Below are 20,072 nucleotides of genomic sequence, written 5' to 3' on the forward strand. Positions count from 1 at the left end.
GCTAGATAGCACCAGCTCAAATTGCTATCTTGAGATTCCAATAATTTCTACAACTCTTATATTTCTGTGATAGTGATTGGAGCACATACTTATTTGTTACAAAAAATCATTCATGAAGTTTGGTTCTTTTATGAATTTATTATAGGTCTTCTGAAAATGTGACCAAATGTGCTGGGTCAAAAATATACATACAGCAATGCCAACATTTGGTCATGTCCCTTGGCCATTTTCACCTCGATTAGACGCTTTTGGTAGCCATCCACAAGCTTCTGGTTGAATCTTTGACGACTCCTCTTGATAGAATTGGTGCAGTTCAGCTAAATCTCTTGTTTTTCTGACATGGACTTGTTTCTTCAGCACTGTCCACGTGTTCTTGATGGATGTTAAAGTCAGGACTTTGGGAAGGCCATTCTAAGAGTCTTAGAGCCCGAATTAGCCATTGCGAAAGAAAAAGGTACACCCTGTACTTTATAACTTGCTGAACCCATTATTTTTGTAATTAGCCAGCAGATGGCGCCATAGGCCGACCGTCGTCACCATACTCATTCCTCGAGTACAACTAAAGTAATACCGTTTTTAAATGGCTCCGGTCTAGACTTGCTGTAAACCAGTTTATATCGAGATGGCTGATCTTTTTTTCTTTTTAACATTCGAGGTACACTTAGGAAGGATTGGTCAAGGGGAATCAGATGTTAAGTAGCCTAGCTGCTTCTGATTGGCTCTGTAGAGTCAGACGGTGTAGGCAGTTATGGCGGATCATGCGTTGTTTTTTTGTTTTTTTCTATCGCGACCTGTAGTAACCTTTTGACAAGGGTGAGGCAGCTTCATCATATCCCAGTCGTGCATCAGCATGCATTGTATCATCATTAGACCTAGGCTACTCTTCTTCCACTGAAGTGAAATCTACTTCGAGTAACCTATATATTATTAGACTTTATTATACAGTAGATTAACCCAGGCATGGGCTCACGTTTCTACTTTTCTTACTCTATGCTATGATTCTCAGAATATGATAGTGATCGATCTTCTTGCTTTGAGGGAAATATTAAATTAAACACTACATTCCCCAGAACCGACCAGCCACAACATTTAAACCACCTTGTGTAGCTCTGACCCAAGGCATGGCTCCACCTTTGATGGCATCCTAGGCCTATATTTAGATTTTTGTACATAGGCTATTGGTATCTACTGTAAATTTGTATCAGATTGTGTTAGTTTGGGTGTTTTTGATTGTACACTACTAGGGGTAGAGGATATATGCCCCCTGAGGTAAGACCCCCCCCCCTTGAATAGCCTACATAGGTAATGCAAATTTTACTAAGACATTTCTGATATGACACCAGTCTAAACATTTAATCTGTCACATCCTAGTTGAGGGAGTTATTCAACAAAAACGATGTTGAGGTAGCGATGAGGGGGGGGGGGGGGCAGAGAGGTCTTGTGTGTGGGGGGGGGGGGAGGACTGAGTTAGTCCTACTGGCCCGGTCCAAGTGAGCTGGTTTGATGCGATCAGCCGAAATGTGATCCGGTTTGCCGCTGACTGGAAGTCAAAGCAGTACAGTCTAAAAAACAAGATCAGACTGTATAACAGCAATGTTAAGTCAGTTCTGCTGTACGGCTCAGACAGCTGGCGAGTTGTTGAGAGTGACATGAAGAAGATCAATGCATTCCACAACGGATGTCTCCGGAGGATATGTCGCATCTTCTGGCCGGAAAGGATTTCCAATGAGGCGCTGTATAAAAACACAAACTATCGCAATGTGCTGCTGGAAATTAAACAATACCGGCTCCAATGGCTAGGACATGTCCTCAGAATGGACCAGGACTGTGTTCCCAAAGTAGCCTTGAGATGGACTCCACCTGAAAAGAGGAAACAATGGAGGCCAAAAACAACCCGGGCGAAGAACTGTGACCTCAGAACTGAGAACGGCTAACCTAACTTAGTGAGGCACAACATGCTGCACAGGACAGGACCAGATGGAAGCAGATAGCCTTATGTTCCTCAAGGAACAAAGAGGATTATGTAAGTAAGTTGCCGTTGACGTCCACCACCAAGTGCTTGACCCCATGCTCCAAGACGCAGAGCAGGCCATCGTAGGGGAGCAGGAGACCATGGTGGGCGTCGCAGCGGACAAAGACATACTCCGCCGTCTGCAGATCCGTGGAGACACGAGATAAAAGAAGGCTGTATTGTGAGGTAGGGACTGGTGTAAAAGCCTTGGCGTTGTCCAGTAGGCCAGCACGTTGGTCAGCAGCAGACCAGGGGACAGTGGCGTTTGGGATGAAATCCTCCAGGACCCGCAGCGACCAACTCGGCGGACGAGGACCGGAGGCCTTTGGGGCGGTCCTGAAGCCCAGCATAACCGACGGAGGCTTGTCAACCTTGTTGCCGTCCTTGAGGCTGGCCGGAAGTGCAGCCTCCATGGAGCGATGGAACCGCTTGCACAACCCGTTGGCTGTGGACGCTATGCAGTGGTGCGGTGGAGCTTTACCCACAAGCCCTCTGAGACTGTGTTCCAGGGTTCAGACATGAACTTTGCCACTGGTCAGACGGGGTGCTGAAATGGGTTGTCTCCAGGTCTCAATGAACGCCCGGGCTGTCGGCAGACGTCGGTGACTACAGTGGGACCGCTTCCAGCCATCGAGTCATCCTATCCACCATGGTGAGGAAAGCGAAGCCTTGGGAAAGGGGCAGGGAGGCCCACCAGGTCGACATTTGCGTGGTCAAAGTTCCTTTTGGGCACCGTGAGCCGTTCCAGAGGAGCATTGGTGTGGCAGTGCACTTCGGAGCACTGACAGTCTACGCAGGTGTCGTCGCCCCAGGTTCCCACGTCCTTCTTGAGCCTGTGCCAGACGAGGGCGGGAGAGGCCGCGGGCCACGTCAAACACGCGCCGCCTCCAGCTGGACCAAGGCTCGACCACTTTAGCCCCTCCAGCAGAAAAGTGAAGTGTCGAATGGCGAGCCAGTGTGAGGAGTTCCCGGTCGAAGGTGCCTTGTGCTCCCTGGGGGGTCAACCAGCGACTGAAGAAGGCAAATGGCTGTCAGGCATGGTGATGGCAATCGGCAGCGTGGGTGATGGGTGTGCCAACAGAGTGGCCAAGGAGGCCGAGGAGCCCCAGCTGAGCAGAGAAGCCCCAGTCAGCACCATGGACAGCGTGGCCAGGTGATGAGCCCCGGATTTTGGTTGCCTCTGCAGTGTATTTCAAAAGCATCATCTTCGTGTGGAACAGAACTTCAAGGAGGCCAAAAACGTCGAATCATCACTTTATTGAGCAAGCCTAACAGGGCCGAATCTCTAGGCAAAATACTGCTTTCTCATACGAGGCGCCGAGCTTATATCTGGCTTCAGGCCAGGAATCACATGACAAACTAATTTGCATACAAGGAATACAAACATGGTCACAAACAGTCACTGATGTTCTGACCCCCTCGGACATGGGGCTATTTGTTTCCTTCCTGGGTCCTCCTAGGATCATGTTACAACTGTAGGCTACTCACTCTAGAGGTGACCATTTGGCTATCTTATTGAGACAAAGGAATGCTGACTCAGGACAGGACATCTGTTATTACTCACATGTTCTACTTAGGTAAACACAATTCCTACAAAAGTGAAGTTTATTAATTATTCCTAATAAAATGATTACTACACGAGAGTAATACAGTATGATTGATGTAATACAATATAATACAGTATAAAAATATACTACACCTCCACAGGAGAGTTGTTTTTGACAAGTTTTTGAGTTTTTCTGCTTTCCTTGAAATAAATGCGCTGCGGCACGGACAAGCTCCCCGATCTTGATCTGAATTACTGTGCTCCTCCTCAGGTCCCCTCCCAGGGTTTTCACAGTCTATGGTTTGAGTTGGGGCTTTGCCTTTGTGGAGGATTTTCAGGCACTGAGAACAGATCAGGCAGACGATGAGTTTATTGTTACGAGACTTTATTGACAAACCATCAAACATGTTCATCCCGGGTCAACTGCACTCAACTGAAGCTATGACGAATATCATGTTAGTTAGAATTAGAGATGTTTGTTAAAGCATCCAGCCAAATGGACCCAAACTTACAGCCTCAGCAGAAATAAGAAAGGAACTCGACCTGGGAAACCTGATCATGTAGGCCAGCGTGCAATGTAATACATTAAAGCCTGTCATTAATGGCCATAAACTTCAACAAGAAGCGGGTAGAAATCCACTATCCCAAGGAGCTCCCACAGAGACCAGGCAGGCTGTGTGGGGTTGTGGGAACGCCGCAACCTCATCCACCTTTGGAGGGGAGGAGGGCAGCTCCCTCTTTAGTGACGCAGTGCCCGAGAAAGTCGACAGTGGTCAGCCCAAACACACACCTGGCCAGGTTGATGATCAGCCCATGCTGGCTGAGCCTTGCGAAGAGTGGTGGTGGAGGTGGGACATGTGGTCTTCTTCAGGGGTGCTTGCAATGAGTATATCGTCTTGGTAGATGAACACGAAGGGTAGGTCCTGGATCTTCGAGTCCATCAGACGCTGGAAGGACTGAGCGGCGTTCTTGTGGTCGAACAGCATGCGAAAGAGATCCCCAAGGGCTGTTAGATGGGGTTGCGGTTGGCGGTTGCCAATGGTGGGAACCGGCGTCCGGAGACAGTGCCACGGATGGAGGGCAGCCTGTCTCACCAAAGCTCAGGCCCACTAACTGAGTGCCAGCTTTCACGTGTCCTGTCGCGTTGTAGTTGCAAGGGGACTGACGGCATTGAGCTTTGGCACCGAACATTATGTAGTAAAAGCATAGGCCGGGGTCCTGTCGTCGGCCAGGAGCTGTAGGGTTTTTGTCGGCCTTTGTGCTTCTATCCGGCGGAGGAGGGCTAATGGAGGACGACAGCATGTCCGCAGAGCACCGCTGACCAGCCAAGAATTTAACAGCTACGTTCAAAAGGTTTAGCAGTCATGTTCAAAACGTTTTACAGACATGTTCAAAAGGTTGTCTCAGGAGCCTTCTAGAGACAAATGTGTAGCGCCGAAAGATACTGGAAGAATGAGGCGGTTCATACTTTGTCTCACAGACTCGCATTTGCCATTCATTCCTCCTCACAAAACTGTAGGCCCGACAGGAAGTCGGCAGCTAAAATATAACAGGGCGGAGACAGCCGCTGTCACAACCACCTAACAGTTCTGGGGTGAAATATGTTACCCAATGTCCACCACAAAATTGTATGTGTCAAGTTGTTTTATAAATTCATTACGGGCGTTATCCATTTGTTTAAGTTAGTTTTTTTATGAATAAGAAATGTACAATTTAACATGATGTGGGGCAAGAGGCCCCCTTATAGACACCTATATTTTTAGAGGGTGAATTATTCCCACGATTTTAACTCGACAGGTCAGCTCGAGGGGGCCCAACATTAGGCAGGTGATTTTAATGTTGCAGTGTATATTATTGTGACATCCATTCTCTCTTGTCTGTTCATGTACACACATACAATGGTTTGAGGAACAAATATTCATTTTATTACAAGTTTATTTAAAATATCTGAATTTTGCTTCAGAATATATTTCATATTTTACATAAATTGGAACATAAGAATGATTATCTTTTTCTCCCCTCAATTTGACTGATGAATCACTATTCATTTTGGATAGTTGATTAAGCAAGGAAGTTATCTGATAATAGTATAGCTGTGATTTGCTCTGCATTTCCAGTGACTGTCAGATTAAAGCACATTCCTTACGGTAATGTCATATTTGTACCTCAGAAGGGAACTGGCACATCCTACAGCCTCTTGTTCACAAACAAAACAACACATTCCTCTTTAATGGTACAAATAAATGACATTTGACCCAGATTTATAGAAGTAGTTGCACAGGGGGAGACACTGGAGGTAAATCTGGCCTTCAGTCAAATTTCCATTGTGGCACATGTAATTAAATTTCCCAACATTGATGGTAGTCGATAGCAGGGTCAGGAATGGATAAAAGTGGTAAGGCAGTGAGTAGTTATCTTGACTCGGTTGGGGTTTTGTTCATCTTTAGACAGTAAAAATGTGCTCTAATTCAGCCTATTTTACTGTACCATTAACAGAACGGGTAACCAAAGGAAAAGGGACACATTTTTGACTTATTTTGTAAATGAAACCATAAGTATTAACATAACAGTAGAGGATGTATGAATCTCAGTTTACAAACAACCACAATCTTCTGAATAGAAACAAACTTTCTTGAACAATCTTAATCAGCTCTGTAGAATAGTAAAATGACAATTGATCTATGACACAAAACAACACTTTGGTATTACTGTATATGGTTTTAAAGACAACCACCACTGTACGTCAGTGCCAGATAGTTCTAGCATGAAGAAGACATCAAGCTACTGGTCTACAAGAAAATTACATCATTTAGTGGTGAATCTGAAAAGGTCTCAATTATAGAAGCCAGAAAACAGAGCAACTGTCGATACGGATATGATGAAAAACATATTTTAAAATCCTGTACAATCATATGGGATGAGTAGAAAAGCAAAATCCAGCTACAATGGGCTAATCGGGTTTATAGCATGGCTGTAAATGACATGTCCAACCACTGGCACATTGTGAGTACATTGACATATTCATCACCAAATATCAAGAGAAATCAATCACAATTGCATGCTATGTTAAACGTGTGGAAGAAATACAAATGGCAGTTTACTTTGCTTGTGACGATGGTTTACTCTTGATATACAGTAGATTTGGCTTATACAATCCTATAACTCAAAGGTTTACTCGATACTTCTGTGTACTATTATCCATGTATTATGCCTGTAAGCTGTCAAGAAGCAAAGCAACTGTTATCATACAGAATGCCCCATCGTTAGTGAACAATTGAAAATCCTCAAATTTTAAAATGTAATTTTAGCCTTCTACTACCAACACTGGTTGAAAGTCCATACTACCAGTTTGTGACAGTAATTCATAGTCATTGTTGCAGTTCAGGTCCTGAACAGCACTCTCTATTAAGTACACTCACAAAGAGAACATGTTCATTGTACACAGTTCACTGTACACTTTGCTGTAAACTGTAACAACGTTGAATAAGAATGAAGGCAATGCATCTAAATAAATACCATACAGTATATATCCAATGAAATGGAACATATTTCCAATGTTTCAGTGCTCTATTCTTTATAAATATTGATTAATGATTGAGTTATTAGAAAATTATCAATTGGCTACATGAGTCACATTACATGAAAGCTATGGATGCCAACTGTTACCTAAATTTAAAAGGTGTACAGGTATGAAATTCCTTTGAGCTATGAGATTAAGCTGTTCCATTTCTTTGCAGTTCTAGAAATGTTTGATTGCCATAGCAACATTGATGTACCATTGCAACTAAATGAGCCATCTCAGTTCAAGAGTGCCCAATCAAACCTGCAGAAAAGCTGGAGCAATAGCTACTCTGAGCTTTGGCAAAACATTTTACCGCCTCAAACCATTCCTATCGCTGCGGCTAAGAACCCAAAGTGGTGAAAGGGTCCAAGTCTCCTTTGAAGCTAACATTACAGTTCTTAGAACTCTGGAAATGTATAGCGCCAAGAAGAGTATGAAGCCATTATCTTAGCTGCAGCATAGAAAATCTCCCCTAAACGGACCCTGTACAGTATATATGTTCAGTCAGGTTGCTTTGTTTCCGAGCCGTGAGGTCAGCCACTCCTGGTCCTAGAGCTAGTGTCCCCGGTGCGCTGGACTCGAGCCCTCACCACCTCTCTGGAAACCCTCTTCCTGTCCTGGGCCAGGCCCAGGAAACACATGAGGTCGATGAAACAGGTGGTCACGTTCAACTTGCAGCCAAACTCACTTGTTGCATAGTCATATGGGAATGTGTGGTGATAGTTGTGAAATCCTTCACCTGAAGGTGAGAAGAAACAGTTGTCATACCATTTCAACATAACATTCCAAAAGCCTTAATTAAAGAGGGACTTGACACAAAATCTATCTTTGATGTTTTCTATCAATCCACTATGGATATGATGTATAAGTATCATTATTGGGTGGGTAAGAACTAGATACTGTATAGCCATTTCTGTAGCGCCACAAAACATGATGTACGAGCTCATTAGCGTGTGATTTGCACAGATCACACCTTTTGGGGGGTTTCAGAAACGGCTACATCCATCATGTTCTTACCCACCAAATAACTTTTTATATGCATGGTGGATTGATTGTTAATTGAGTTTTGGAACTCAAGGGACACTTTACTCAAACATCACTCGCATGAATACTATGAATACTTCACTCACATCACTTATATGTCCACTTTACAGCCGCGGAAATAAACAGATATTAAAGGGGTAGTGGACATTTATCCCTACTTGTGGTCTGTCTACCATGAACCTGAAACATAGAGACTGTAATTTCACTGAATGTCAATAGAGGGCCCCTAAATGTGTTGAAAAAACTATGATGAATGTGCTTTTCTGAGAGGTGAAGCCCTGTGTGTGTAATCTGATTAGTCTCACCATGCTCTCCTGTGAAATGTATCACAATCCAAATATGTTTAAGTACTTTGCATGACTTGGACATAAGCATTCCCCTGGTGCTGGTTTTCACTGCTCCCATTGAGGACTATGTGCAAGTCATGCCAAACTAGGGCTGTCAAAAGTGCCATGAAATTGAGTTTGAATATATTCGAATTCATTTATTAGAGTTCGAACAATATTCGAATTTATACATACATTAAAAAAAAAAAAAAAAAAAAAACATGAATATAATAGCCTAATAAAATATTGTACTATGAACACTGTTACCCCTCGCTGAGGTGTTAACTTTCATCTTTCGATAAGGTGCTGGGTCTGGATTACTGCCCGTAAATAAATTGTAGCCTATAAATGTTATATTATGAATGTAAATCGCTGCATAATTTTTTATAAATAATATTATTTATCCATATTACAATATTCAAACTCTCAAATTTAGGTTTGAATTTCTTTACAGCCCTATGCCAAACACCTAAAAATATTTGGATTGTGATACATTTCATAGGAGAGTATGCTGAGACTGGTAAGATTACACACCCTGTGCTTCACGTCTTGGAAAAGCACATTTATCATATTTTTTTCAACACATTTATGGGTGCCCCATTGACTTCCATTGTAGCCCAGAAAAACTGCAGGCTCTCTCAAATGAAAATATGAAACACAGAATGGTTGCATACCTATGGCACTGAAAGTGACAAAATTGTTCTCTCGGGGGTTGATGTTCTGGTCGTAGGGCCTGTTCCCCCACATGTGAGCAGCACTGTTGACCAGCCAGGTGGCATTCAGCACCATGGTGTACCTCAGCAATGCAGGGACAAAATAGGCCACCCACAAGGACTCCCCCCACAGGTACCAAGGCACGAACATGGGGATGAAGAAGCACATGAGCAGCACAGACAGTTTGTAATACCTGCAGGGGGAACATAGAAGACAGTGCCCTCAGTATCAATTCAGCTAAAGCATTTCATTTCATTTGCATTGTAAAACAGCAAAACAGTGATAAGCTTATTTTACACTGTTGAAAGAGCACTGATGCGAATAATGACATTCACTGGATCTAGTCCAGGGCTGCAAATGAGGTGAAGAATGATGAAACAATAAGATTCAAGATAAGCAACTGATCAGGAGAACGTACTTCCTCTGAAACATCACAACCATGTCCGTTTTCAGGTCCGTGAGCTCCAGCTTGCGTCCTTTCTCGATGACGTCAGGGTGTTTACGCACCAAGAGCCAACCGATGTGGGAGAAGAAGAAGCCGCGCGTGGCGTTGTGGGGATCAGCGTCAGTCTCTGAATATTTGTGATGGACTCTGTGGTCTCGAGCCCACTCGTAGATGTCATTCTGTTGGTTGAAACATGAGACAAATCATAGAACCTTGACACGTCCCGCTCCGGTTCTGTTAAGTCTTACTATCCGAGTGCAGTGTCATCTGGCGTTTGTTTACCTGAAAGGCCATGGAGTTGGCTGTGGCCAGGAAGATTCTCAGAGGTAATGACGCCTTGTAGGATCTGTGGCTCCACAGTCGATGAGCTCCAGCAGTCACTCCTAAAGCACTTATCAGAAAGCAGATGGAAGCTATGGAGAAGAGGGAGACAGAACACAAATCACTCTGTTGCCCTGACTACATCTGTTGCGATGCCAAGCCCATACCATGCACGTAACACACAACAAGTTTACTGCTATACTCAGCAAAACACACATATCACATATAATGTTCCATTTTATAAAGTGCACCATATAGAATAATAAACGAGCAGACATGGGGATTCAATGATTGTATTCTGTATTTAACACAATACAACACAACAGTATGTTATTGTTGTTTCCACATCTCGATTAGTTGCGTCAGCTAGTGTAGATGGCAACCATCATCCATTAGCCTACCACCAGGGGAAGTGAGAACAGACTGGCTACTGGCCTACGCAGTAGCCTCCTGCAGGGTTGCAAATTACAGCTGTGCTCATCCATGATGGAATTAAACTACGTCATTTAAAATAACTTGCAATAGCCATTTTGAATTCTACACAATATCGTATTTTCACATTATTTGTAAGTCGGCGAATTTGATATCACACTTACACCAAACCAAGGTCAAGAACGACGCTGATGGAACCATAAAAACACCGTAGAAAGCCCCTATGTGCAATAAAGTCATCAATAAGACATTTTTCTTAACAATAGTCCAGGTGGGTTTGGGGCCTTCCTTTTCTTTGTACGTGTCGTCAAAAGTGTCGTCCCTCGTCGTCAACGGCTCTGAGGAGAGAGCATCTCCCTTCCTGTGCCTCCCCAAGCTCTCAGACTCCGTCTCAGTCATTCTTGACGTGAATTATTGGGGGTGGATTATCTGGAAAACAAATTACATTTATTTCACGTTAATCTCCAAAAATGTGAGAAGTGTAAGACTTGCAAACCGTTCTGAAAATATATACGTTACACTAAACTTGTAGCTTGCTCAGACCCTGGCCACGCCATCTAACGTTAGCTGCGCCAGACATGGAAGAGATGGCAGTGCTAAGCTAAGCTAGCCACAACTGGAGGAGGATGCTGACCACTGGCTAGCGACAGCGTTGCCATTTTTCATCCTTATTTGAGAAAAACATAGGTGTCAAACTTACCGAAAGGCAGACTGGAGATGTGACTGAATTAATCCTAACGGTGGCAAACAAGATCGGCCACTGTCTAGCTCGTATGATGCATGTAGAGACTTGCAGATGCGGTTCGGTTCATACGCACTACACTGACTGTACAACAAGCTGGTTATAGGCGGCGTTTGCATGCCTGCTATTGGACGAGCGCGGTTTGATACCACCTCACTCAGGAGATCTCATTGGATGTCCTTCTATCTGCTGTTTCATGATGTTCGTGCCACACACACACACACACACACACACACACACACACTCTCATCCTGCATTTTCCTCTCACTGAAATTACATGTAGCCGTTGCATAATAAATGCAATTCAGGTTTATATGAAGTTGATGAATGTTTTGTTTGACTCGATTAACTTTAAATGCATGTTTTTATTTCAAAAGTAGTTAGGGCTCTAGTTAAGGCTCTAACCTTTGACAACTTTGAAAAATATCTTAGTCAAAATCTTAATTCATTAACAACAGAGCAACTGACATTCCCACACCTAGTTAATGCATTTGACAATATGTCTCGAAATGTCACGTCATGGATTATCCTAAACTTTATAATACGGTTAATCTATAACCTTTCATCTATTCTATTGGCTTGCTTGAGAGAATACACCTGCCTCAAAGACTACAATGTTCGATCTATTTGGTCTATTTTAACTATTTCAGATTGTCAAAAAAATACTTTAATGATCTGAGCAAAACAGTAACTGCCTGTATCTGTAACATGATATTCACCACCATACAGCTCCTCAAGAGATCTCTGGTGTGGAGTTAAAGGGGTTCAGCAGCCCATGGAGCTACAGTATAGGCCAGCTGAGTTCAGCCCAGACTGACTTATCACGCTACGATTTCAAATAACGAGCATCTCCCGCCATCTAGTGGAGAAACGTAGGACATGCATTCTTCACTGAAAAACAATGCATCGGTGTGTAGGCTATCTATTGGACATTGGAGGCTAATATTGCTTTTTTTATTGAACTGATAGATCTGATAACACAACGCTGCGGTCTGGATAGATTGGTCCACGATATATCAGCATCCCTCTCTTGCGTCATCACTAAGCGCCCTAAAATGTATGAACAGGTAGCTTCGTTTAGCAAACATGTGTAATACACCATCACATGGCAAACCGGTAGGGAGGAGCGACCTGCACGGGGTATTAATTGTAAAGCAAATGTAAACACCGCAAACATTATGGGGAAGAACAACTAACCTTGATGGGTCACTTATGTCGCTTATGATGGGGATTATTTTTTCAATTAAAATTTTAACACCTCCCCATTTTCATGGCCGCCGGTAAACTAAGGAAATCGTGCACCGTGGGCTAGTCCAGAGAGAGTAAACGAATGTCACGATACTTCTTTGGTTCTGCTGCAATGGAAGTAAACAGAGACGAAGCAGAACGCTGCATTGAAATTGCAACAGCTGCGCTGACAAATAATGAACCCGAAAAAGCTCACCGATTTCTAGAGAAAGCACATAGACTTTTTCCCACGGAAAAAACTACGGGTAAGAATCAAGGGCGGGCTGTGTTGTGAGAATGTAGCTGTATCCCGTCCAACTCCTGGGGCAAGCTCCATCCGCTGCATCCCAGACCAGGATCCTTTGCTTGGAAGGGCTGACGTTATATAACCTTGATGTGGCTCTAGACAGAATGACAGCTAGGCAGTTTAATCATCCTCAAGTTTAATTATCCTATCAATTTTGTGAAGTGAGATTGTAATGATGTTTGAAGTTATACCCCACAGTCGTTCTCAATCCATAAAACGGGACTGTGGTATATAGCCTACTGCTATAGTCACTATAGATATAGTGTAATATAGCCTGTAATTGTGGACCCAGCCACTCTGAAAGTAGGTCGAGGGAGTGTAATTTGATTATCTAGATAACTAGCTGTCTTTCCTGTATTACCCTATAGCACTGCTGGAGTTGATTTCAAGGAATGGATTCACCCCCAGCCAAAGTAACCAGTCAGAAGCCAGCGAAAGCACCGGCACACGTCATCGAAGGCATAGGGAGGATGAGAGGACAAGTCCAGAAGAGAAGACATCACGTTCCACACCATACACCTCAGCTCAACTGGATGCTGTCAAGAGGTGCATTTGGCTACAATATCATACTATTGTAAGCAGAGAGAGGGAGAGGGAGAGAGAGAGAGATTGATCCCCAATCCCCGAGGTGAATTCTGAGATACTTGCCTGGCTACCTGTATTTATAGAAATTTATTGAAACAGGATAAACCCCTTGAGTTGGATCATCTGGTTGTCGAGATGATAGCTACGGTAGCTAGGTTTTCTATCTTCTGACTTTACCATGTCCCTTACAGGGTTTTGTTTTTTTCTTGCAGGATAAAACAATGTAAAGACTTTTATGAAATTCTCGGAGTTGAAAAAGATGCCTCTGAAGACGATCTAAAGAAGTCATACAGAAAACTTGCATTAAAATTCCATCCTGACAAAAACCAAGCACCAGGTGCAACAGAGGCATTTAAAGGTTAGCAGGTCCTATGAATCTGTACACATGAGTAATACTAGCAGTTCAATAACTGGGATCGTTTCGGTGGTATTGTGCAGCATATTTGGGGTATTTTCTCCACCTGTTAAGATTTGTATTTTTTCGTGCTAAAAAATGTTTCATGTTCTCTACAGCCATTGGAAATGCATACACTGTCCTGAGTAACTCTGACAAAAGGAGACAGTATGATCAGTGCGGTGAGGAGAAGAGAGATCTGTCAAGACAGGGGCAGTCCAATGGGGACTTCCAGGCAGATATTTCACCAGAGGATCTCTTCAATATGTTCTTTGGGGGTGGCTTCCCATCGAGTGAGTGTCACCTGATATTTTTATATCTAATTCCCTTGTTTCCTTACCCGGGGCGGCTGTGGCTCAGGAGGTAGAGTGGGTCGCCCAGTGACCGTAAGGTCAGCGGTTCAATTCCATCTCCTCCTGTCCACTTGCTGAAGTGTCCTTGAGCAAGACACTGAACCCCAAATTGCCTCCAATGAGCAGGCTGGCACCTTGCGTGGCAGCTGGTGCCATTGGTGTGTGTGTATATGTGTGTGAATGGGTGAATGAGAGGCCATTCTAAAGCACTTTGAATAAAAGCGCTATATACGTGCTGTCCATTTACCATTTGCCATCCATTTACCTAGATGTTCAATGATACTTTTTGATTTTCAAGGTAACACCCACAGCAATGGGAGAAGGCACTTTCAGAGACCAGAGAGAGGAGAACGACAGAGAGATGTGAGTTTGAATTTTCTTCATTCAGTCACTGTTAGCCAAAAGCCCCTGCTCAGAGGAATCATCAGGGCCCAGATTTTCAAAAGGTGTAATCTGGATCAAAATGTTTTTTTTTTTTTGCTATTCAGGATCATGTAATACATTTTATTTTTGTGCTGGTTTTTCAAAGCAACATCGGATTGGATTACTCTGATCCGGATACAAACTTTTCAGGATTACCAAATCTGGATTACCTGTGGTCTAAATGGGACTATATATCACAATGTAGGCTACTACTGTAGCTATGTAAAGAATGTGTGAGGTCACTCCAATATTCTTTATTTGAACAGAAAGTAGGACTAAACAGAACAGCAAACAAACTATAAGCATCCCCTTCCATTGTCCATTTCTTGGAAACAGTTCATCTGAAACCTACAACAAATAAATAAAAACATACATTACTCACAAATACATTGTAGATATTTCAAACAAGTTTCAAATAAAGATCTATTGATTTGAACTGAATAAAAAAAGAATAAAATGTCCAATACTTACCAAAATAAATTACTTAGTTCTTCTAATGAGTTCTTCTTCATCAACATCTGCTCCATCTGCTGTGAAGAGACCAGCTTGTCTAAGATTGGCTTCTAGGAGGCGGATCTCAAGTCTGGCCTTGGTTTGCTGCAGTCTAGTAAGAGTCAGTTGTTCCTCTGCCAGCTGAATCTGTGCTTCTGCCCTTTGAGTCTCTCTTTGCAGAAGTGCCTTATAGTCGTCATCTCTTTTTCGGTGCTTCGAGCCTCTCTCCGGGTGTCCTGTGGCAACTGCTGGCTCTACCAGTGAGGATCCACCTTCTTCCTCAATGACAGGGCTGAGATTCAGAATAAATATGTCTGAAGAAGCTGGCTCACTTTCCTCTGTCATCACAGGCTCACCATCCCCTACAACACCTTGAATCCCATGCAGAGCTTCCGACTTCTCACCTCCACCTAAATTTAACTTGCTCTGTGGTCTTCTTCTGGCCAGACCCCATTTCATTCACATTCTGGGTGATTTCAACCCACATTTCATTCTTCTTTTTACTGATCACTTCTCCACCCTTAGCAGAACTAAAACATCCTACTAATGAGCCATAATAGCACCTAACACCCTCCAGTAGTGCGTGGGTTTCGGCAGCAGAAAGGGAAGACACAGTATCCACTGGTGGGCAACACTGACCTCATCATCCCAAACTGCGTAGTGAAGTGGCCTGGGTCTGTCCATGATGCGCGCATCCTGAGGGAGGGCACTTAATACAGAGCTCCAAACCAACCGACCAGATGGCATTATATTAGGAGACAGTGCCTACCCTCTACTACCATGGCTGATGACTCATTATATTAGGAGACAGTGCCTACCCTCTACTACCATGGCTGATGACTCATTATATTAGGAGACAGTGCCTACCCTCTACTACCATGGCTGATGACTCATTATATTAGGAGACAGTGCCTACCCTCTACTACCATGGCTGATGACTCATTATATTAGGAGACATTGCCTACCCTCTACTACCATGGCTGATGACTCATTATATTAGGAGACAGTGCCTACCCTCTACTACCATGGCTGATGACTCCTTTTCTGGCTGCAAACACACCTGAGCAGGCCTGCTTCAACACTGCTCATTACAAAACAAGTTGCACAATTGGACGCTTAAATGTAGCTCTGAAGAGGCGCTTTGGATGCCTTAACTACTTGAGAGTGGAACCACAGAAAGCGTGCAACATAATACTTGCTTGTATTGTCCTTCACAACATCGCGACCAGGCGCAAAGTCCCTCTCTGTGATGACGTTCATGATGCCTGTTGGAGACCCTGACCAACGTCCGGCATTCTGTCAGAATGAGGGACTGAGTGGACGTGCAATAAGGGATGCAATTGCTAGGCACTATTTTTGATTAGTTCATGACTGATGATTGTGTTAGTGTGATTAATGTACAGTGATCAGTGACAGAATTAAATATATTATTTGAGTTCAATATTGACATCTGAAAATTATGAATAAATATATAATGTAAAATGCATGATACAAATGTTGTATTATTTAACCAATCCAATTTTAATGTGTTTAAATTTTGTTCCTGATATCCACCCTAAATCCACCCTTCTGCTGGGATCTGATTTTTTTGGATCAAAGTTATCCCAATCCTACTAAAACGTTTTGAACAACACATACTGAAGGTTTGAACCAGATCAAAACCAGGATTGGATTACGTAATCCAATCTGATTTCAGAATCCTTTTTCTCTTTTGAACAACCCATTTTCAAGATATGATCCAATCCGATAGCCAAAATCCAATCAGATTACTTTTGAAGAACCGGGCCCAGGCGCTTCCCTTTTAAATGCGTACTTTGGCATGTTGCCCAGTAGGGGGAGACATCGAGCCATTATTATTTGCCTTTAGAACTGAAACTGTTCATTCCTGAATCGCAGGACTTCACTCTCAAAGCATGAGGCTTTATACATTTGATAAGAAGAGATCTACTTCTCTGCTTGGCATTCAGTGTATAGACAGCATAATAATCTCCTGCTTGTACATTTAGCATTGAGTTTTTAATCCAGCACCTGACCTTAATTTTTGGATGTGCATGACTTTTCCCTCTATTTAGAGTTGCAATTTCCTGATGGAGTGTTGTTGTTTGTGTTGCTGTGGTTTTGCAGGGAGGTCTTGCCCTTTTGGTCCAGGTCATGCCTATCCTCATCCTGGTCATCGTGTCGGCCCTCAGTCAGATGATGGTCTCCAGACCCCCGTACAGCCTCAGCTTCAGACCGTAAGTGGGACCCCCGCCCTGGACACACGTCTGAGAGATGATGTCTAGCAGCTGTAATTGAATAATGGAATAAGTTATTTGTGTTGCAAATCTAAAATGGTCTTTAAAAAGATTATCCAGATATTACACAATCTTTATGTGCCAATTAACATTTACTTCACAATTTGTTAATACTGAAGCAACACCAAGATTACAGTAATATGCAGATGTCCTGCTGGAAATATTGTAACACACCTTGCTGTATTTGTCGAATTGAAAGAGCAAAGTAATGTTGCTGAAAGTCATAGACTTCATCAGTTATGGATTTACCTCAGGGAGTAGAGATTGACATTGGTCAATAGTTAAGGCATGAAGCTTGCTGAGGTTTGGTTTATAAATCCAGTGATCGATGTTAGCTGGAAAACAGTTAAATTCCTCATCCTTTCCAAAAAGATGTTACTTTTTAAAGGCATTTCATCTTAGCGTCAGTCACTCAAAAATCTGAAAAAGGAGCCTCGCTAGGTAATTATTGATTATCTCGCTAGGTAAAACGCACTATGTCTGCTGTTCATGTACACTACATTAGTTCATTCTAATCCTGTGTTTTCCCATCTTGTTAGTTACAAGGTTGTTATCACTGAACTCTTGGAACACTCTTTGTCTGTCTCTGCCCCTGTCTTGGCCAAATGGCCTCTCTCAGCTCAAGCCTACAATCTTATCTCTGTTGGCGTGCTGCTCATAGTGATACACCTCTGGTTGTCTTCTCACAGACCTGCAGAGTCCTCTGTTTCCCTGAGTACTATCAGGCGTGCCGCCATAGTGGGGGTTCGACCACACGACCTCCAGTATCAAGCTGCTCTTTCTTTGTGTGCAGGTCGGTAGGTCACAAACACAAGCGTCTGACTGAGACCCTGAGGGTGCCATATTACGTGGGGGACCACTTCACCAGGGACTACAAGGATGTGAACCTGAAGGCCCTGGAGCAGAGCGTGGAGGACGATTTCATCTCCAACCTCCGAAACAACTGCTGGAAGGAGAAGCAGCAGAGTATGTTTACAAAGTCAGACCGCTCTCGACCACGTCTGACTTTGGACTGTGAAGATACCCTCCAATAGGGTACTCGGCAGTGTTGATTACATGATCAATCACCTAGATATACTTCCATTCATGTTTAGAGTAACAGCCACGCTCGACATGCAAACAGCAGAGCAGTGTGTTTTCGAGAATTCCAAAGAGGTTTGGAACATAGAGACACGTGCTGATCTTCCCCAAACTAATCTGAGAGAGACTGATAATAAGATGCCAAAATGTGATATGATCTGATTATCACTTTACATGACTGGGCAGAGAGAGGCACATTGTAGTTTCACCTTGCAGCATCTTACTAAGATAGGTTTTATTTGGGCAATGGGTGTCTTTCAACATGTTTTGCGTGCTCCCTTGCATCTTAATGTAGAACCACCCTATTTGGTACTCATGGAAAAGACATTGCTGTATGTTTCTCTGAATGTGTATTACAGAAGAGGGCTTGCTGTACAGAGCACGATATTTTGGAGACAATGAGTTGTTCCAGAGAGTACAGAAGATGGGCATGCCAAATTGCTTGAGGTTGTCCGAGATCACAACTTCATTATATGGTTAAAATACTGCCACAAGGACAAGTAAGTTGTTAAACGTATTGCTGATCTTGTCCTATTTTCTTGCTTCCCTTAATGTCATGTGAAAACTGAGAAATCACTTTGTCTTCTCTTTTCTCTAGGTTTTGCAGAACTGGCAAAAACAATCACAGGCTGTAAATAGAAACGCTTCTCCACATTCAGCGCTATGGATATGGCACATCAAGATCACTACAGAATAAACACTTAGACGGTGGGGATTTATCCAAGATGCTAAGGAGAGTTTACATCCGGCAGTGTTGATGAGGAATGGCACCCTTGGTCAGGACCTAGATTTTGAAATAAATGACCGGAACCAGAAGAAAAAGATGTTCCTGCCATGATGGATGAGGATGTGGACTCTGTTCAAACATTCACTTTTCATTTCAACCAGGCCAGATGGAGTAAGGGTTTAAAAATATGGAAATACTCAGACAACAAACAATATGAAACCATATTTAGCAATACTGAGAATTCGTCATATTTATTTCAATGGTCAAATGAGTGAAGATGAAGACTCACTGAAGCTGAGATCTGTTTGAAGATATTACTTAATATGTACATTCTATTTGTAACTGCAGGGATTTACTGGGTACAAACTCGAGGCATAGATCTATCACGGCTTGCAGATCATTTTTGATTTGTCAGTTTAAATTAAGTGAAGTTATGAGAGTATTGTTTATTTATTGTTGGATTTAAGTTGTTTTTTATTTGAAATGAATCAAATGTCATTATCATACAATAGCTATTTGCCCAAAATGTCCATGGTGTTTTTACTCAAACTGGGTAAGTTTGTTAGTAGAAGTTAGTATATCTTACAGGCTGTATCTTAAGTCACCTTCCACCGTCTTCTGAGCAAGTCAATGAGAGAACAAACAGAGATGTTCTCTCAAGTCAGGGCTTTACAAACTGTGTTACTGGATCTGTCTGGCTGTAGGGGCTCTGTCTGGCTGTAGGGGCTATGTTCGTGGCTGTGCCCACATTTGCAGAGGTGGTGTTGGCCTGTAGTTTGCTTGCTGAATCACAAGAAGGTGCTAGGCTAGTGGCAGTGATCTTTGCCAGCATGCCTCGGTCCTAATTCCCCATGCTTGTCCCTGAAGTGTGCAAGTCTGCATATGGTGAAAGTGGTGTGGTTTACCTATTGTACACAACTCTGTTCTTCTTGTAAAATGGTGGACATCTACTCTACGTTCAGGTTAAGTCTGTAGGAATCCATGGCCATTCACTATTCAGTGCTAGATGTGCTCAGCCTCAGTGTGAACATTGTTGAAAGGAAGAAA

The 20,072-nt window shown here is 43.0% G+C and overlaps 2 protein-coding genes across 2 annotated transcripts; one reads left to right on the plus strand and one right to left on the minus strand.

The window, feature by feature from the left end:
* Nucleotides 1–5,518: 5,518 nt before the first annotated feature.
* scd (stearoyl-CoA desaturase (delta-9-desaturase)) lies at nt 5,519–11,229 on the minus strand. The gene is made up of 6 exons (XM_084456489.1): nt 11,102–11,229; nt 10,566–10,830; nt 9,931–10,061; nt 9,622–9,827; nt 9,164–9,396; nt 5,519–7,858 (listed from the first exon to the last, which is right to left on the minus strand). Exons 2-6 carry the CDS (start codon nt 10,798–10,800, stop codon nt 7,653–7,655), a joined length of 1,011 nt encoding a protein of 336 aa, XP_084312615.1. The 5' UTR covers nt 10,801–10,830; nt 11,102–11,229; the 3' UTR covers nt 5,519–7,652.
* Nucleotides 11,230–12,503: 1,274 nt separating this feature from the next.
* Nucleotides 12,504–19,962, plus strand: dnajb12b (DnaJ heat shock protein family (Hsp40) member B12b; the record flags this gene model as incomplete). The annotated part of the gene is made up of 9 exons (XM_084456724.1): nt 12,504–12,636; nt 13,046–13,223; nt 13,475–13,620; nt 13,776–13,949; nt 14,308–14,372; nt 17,049–17,158; nt 18,012–18,184; nt 18,658–18,798; nt 18,897–19,962. 8 exons carry the CDS (start codon nt 12,504–12,506, stop codon nt 18,777–18,779), a joined length of 1,101 nt encoding a protein of 366 aa, XP_084312850.1. The 3' UTR covers nt 18,780–18,798; nt 18,897–19,962.
* Between the last annotated feature and the right edge of the window lie 110 nt (nt 19,963–20,072).

This window comes from Borostomias antarcticus (assembly GCF_949987555.1).
Source record: "Borostomias antarcticus genome assembly, chromosome: 22".
Taxonomy (NCBI): domain Eukaryota; kingdom Metazoa; phylum Chordata; class Actinopteri; order Stomiiformes; family Stomiidae; genus Borostomias; species Borostomias antarcticus.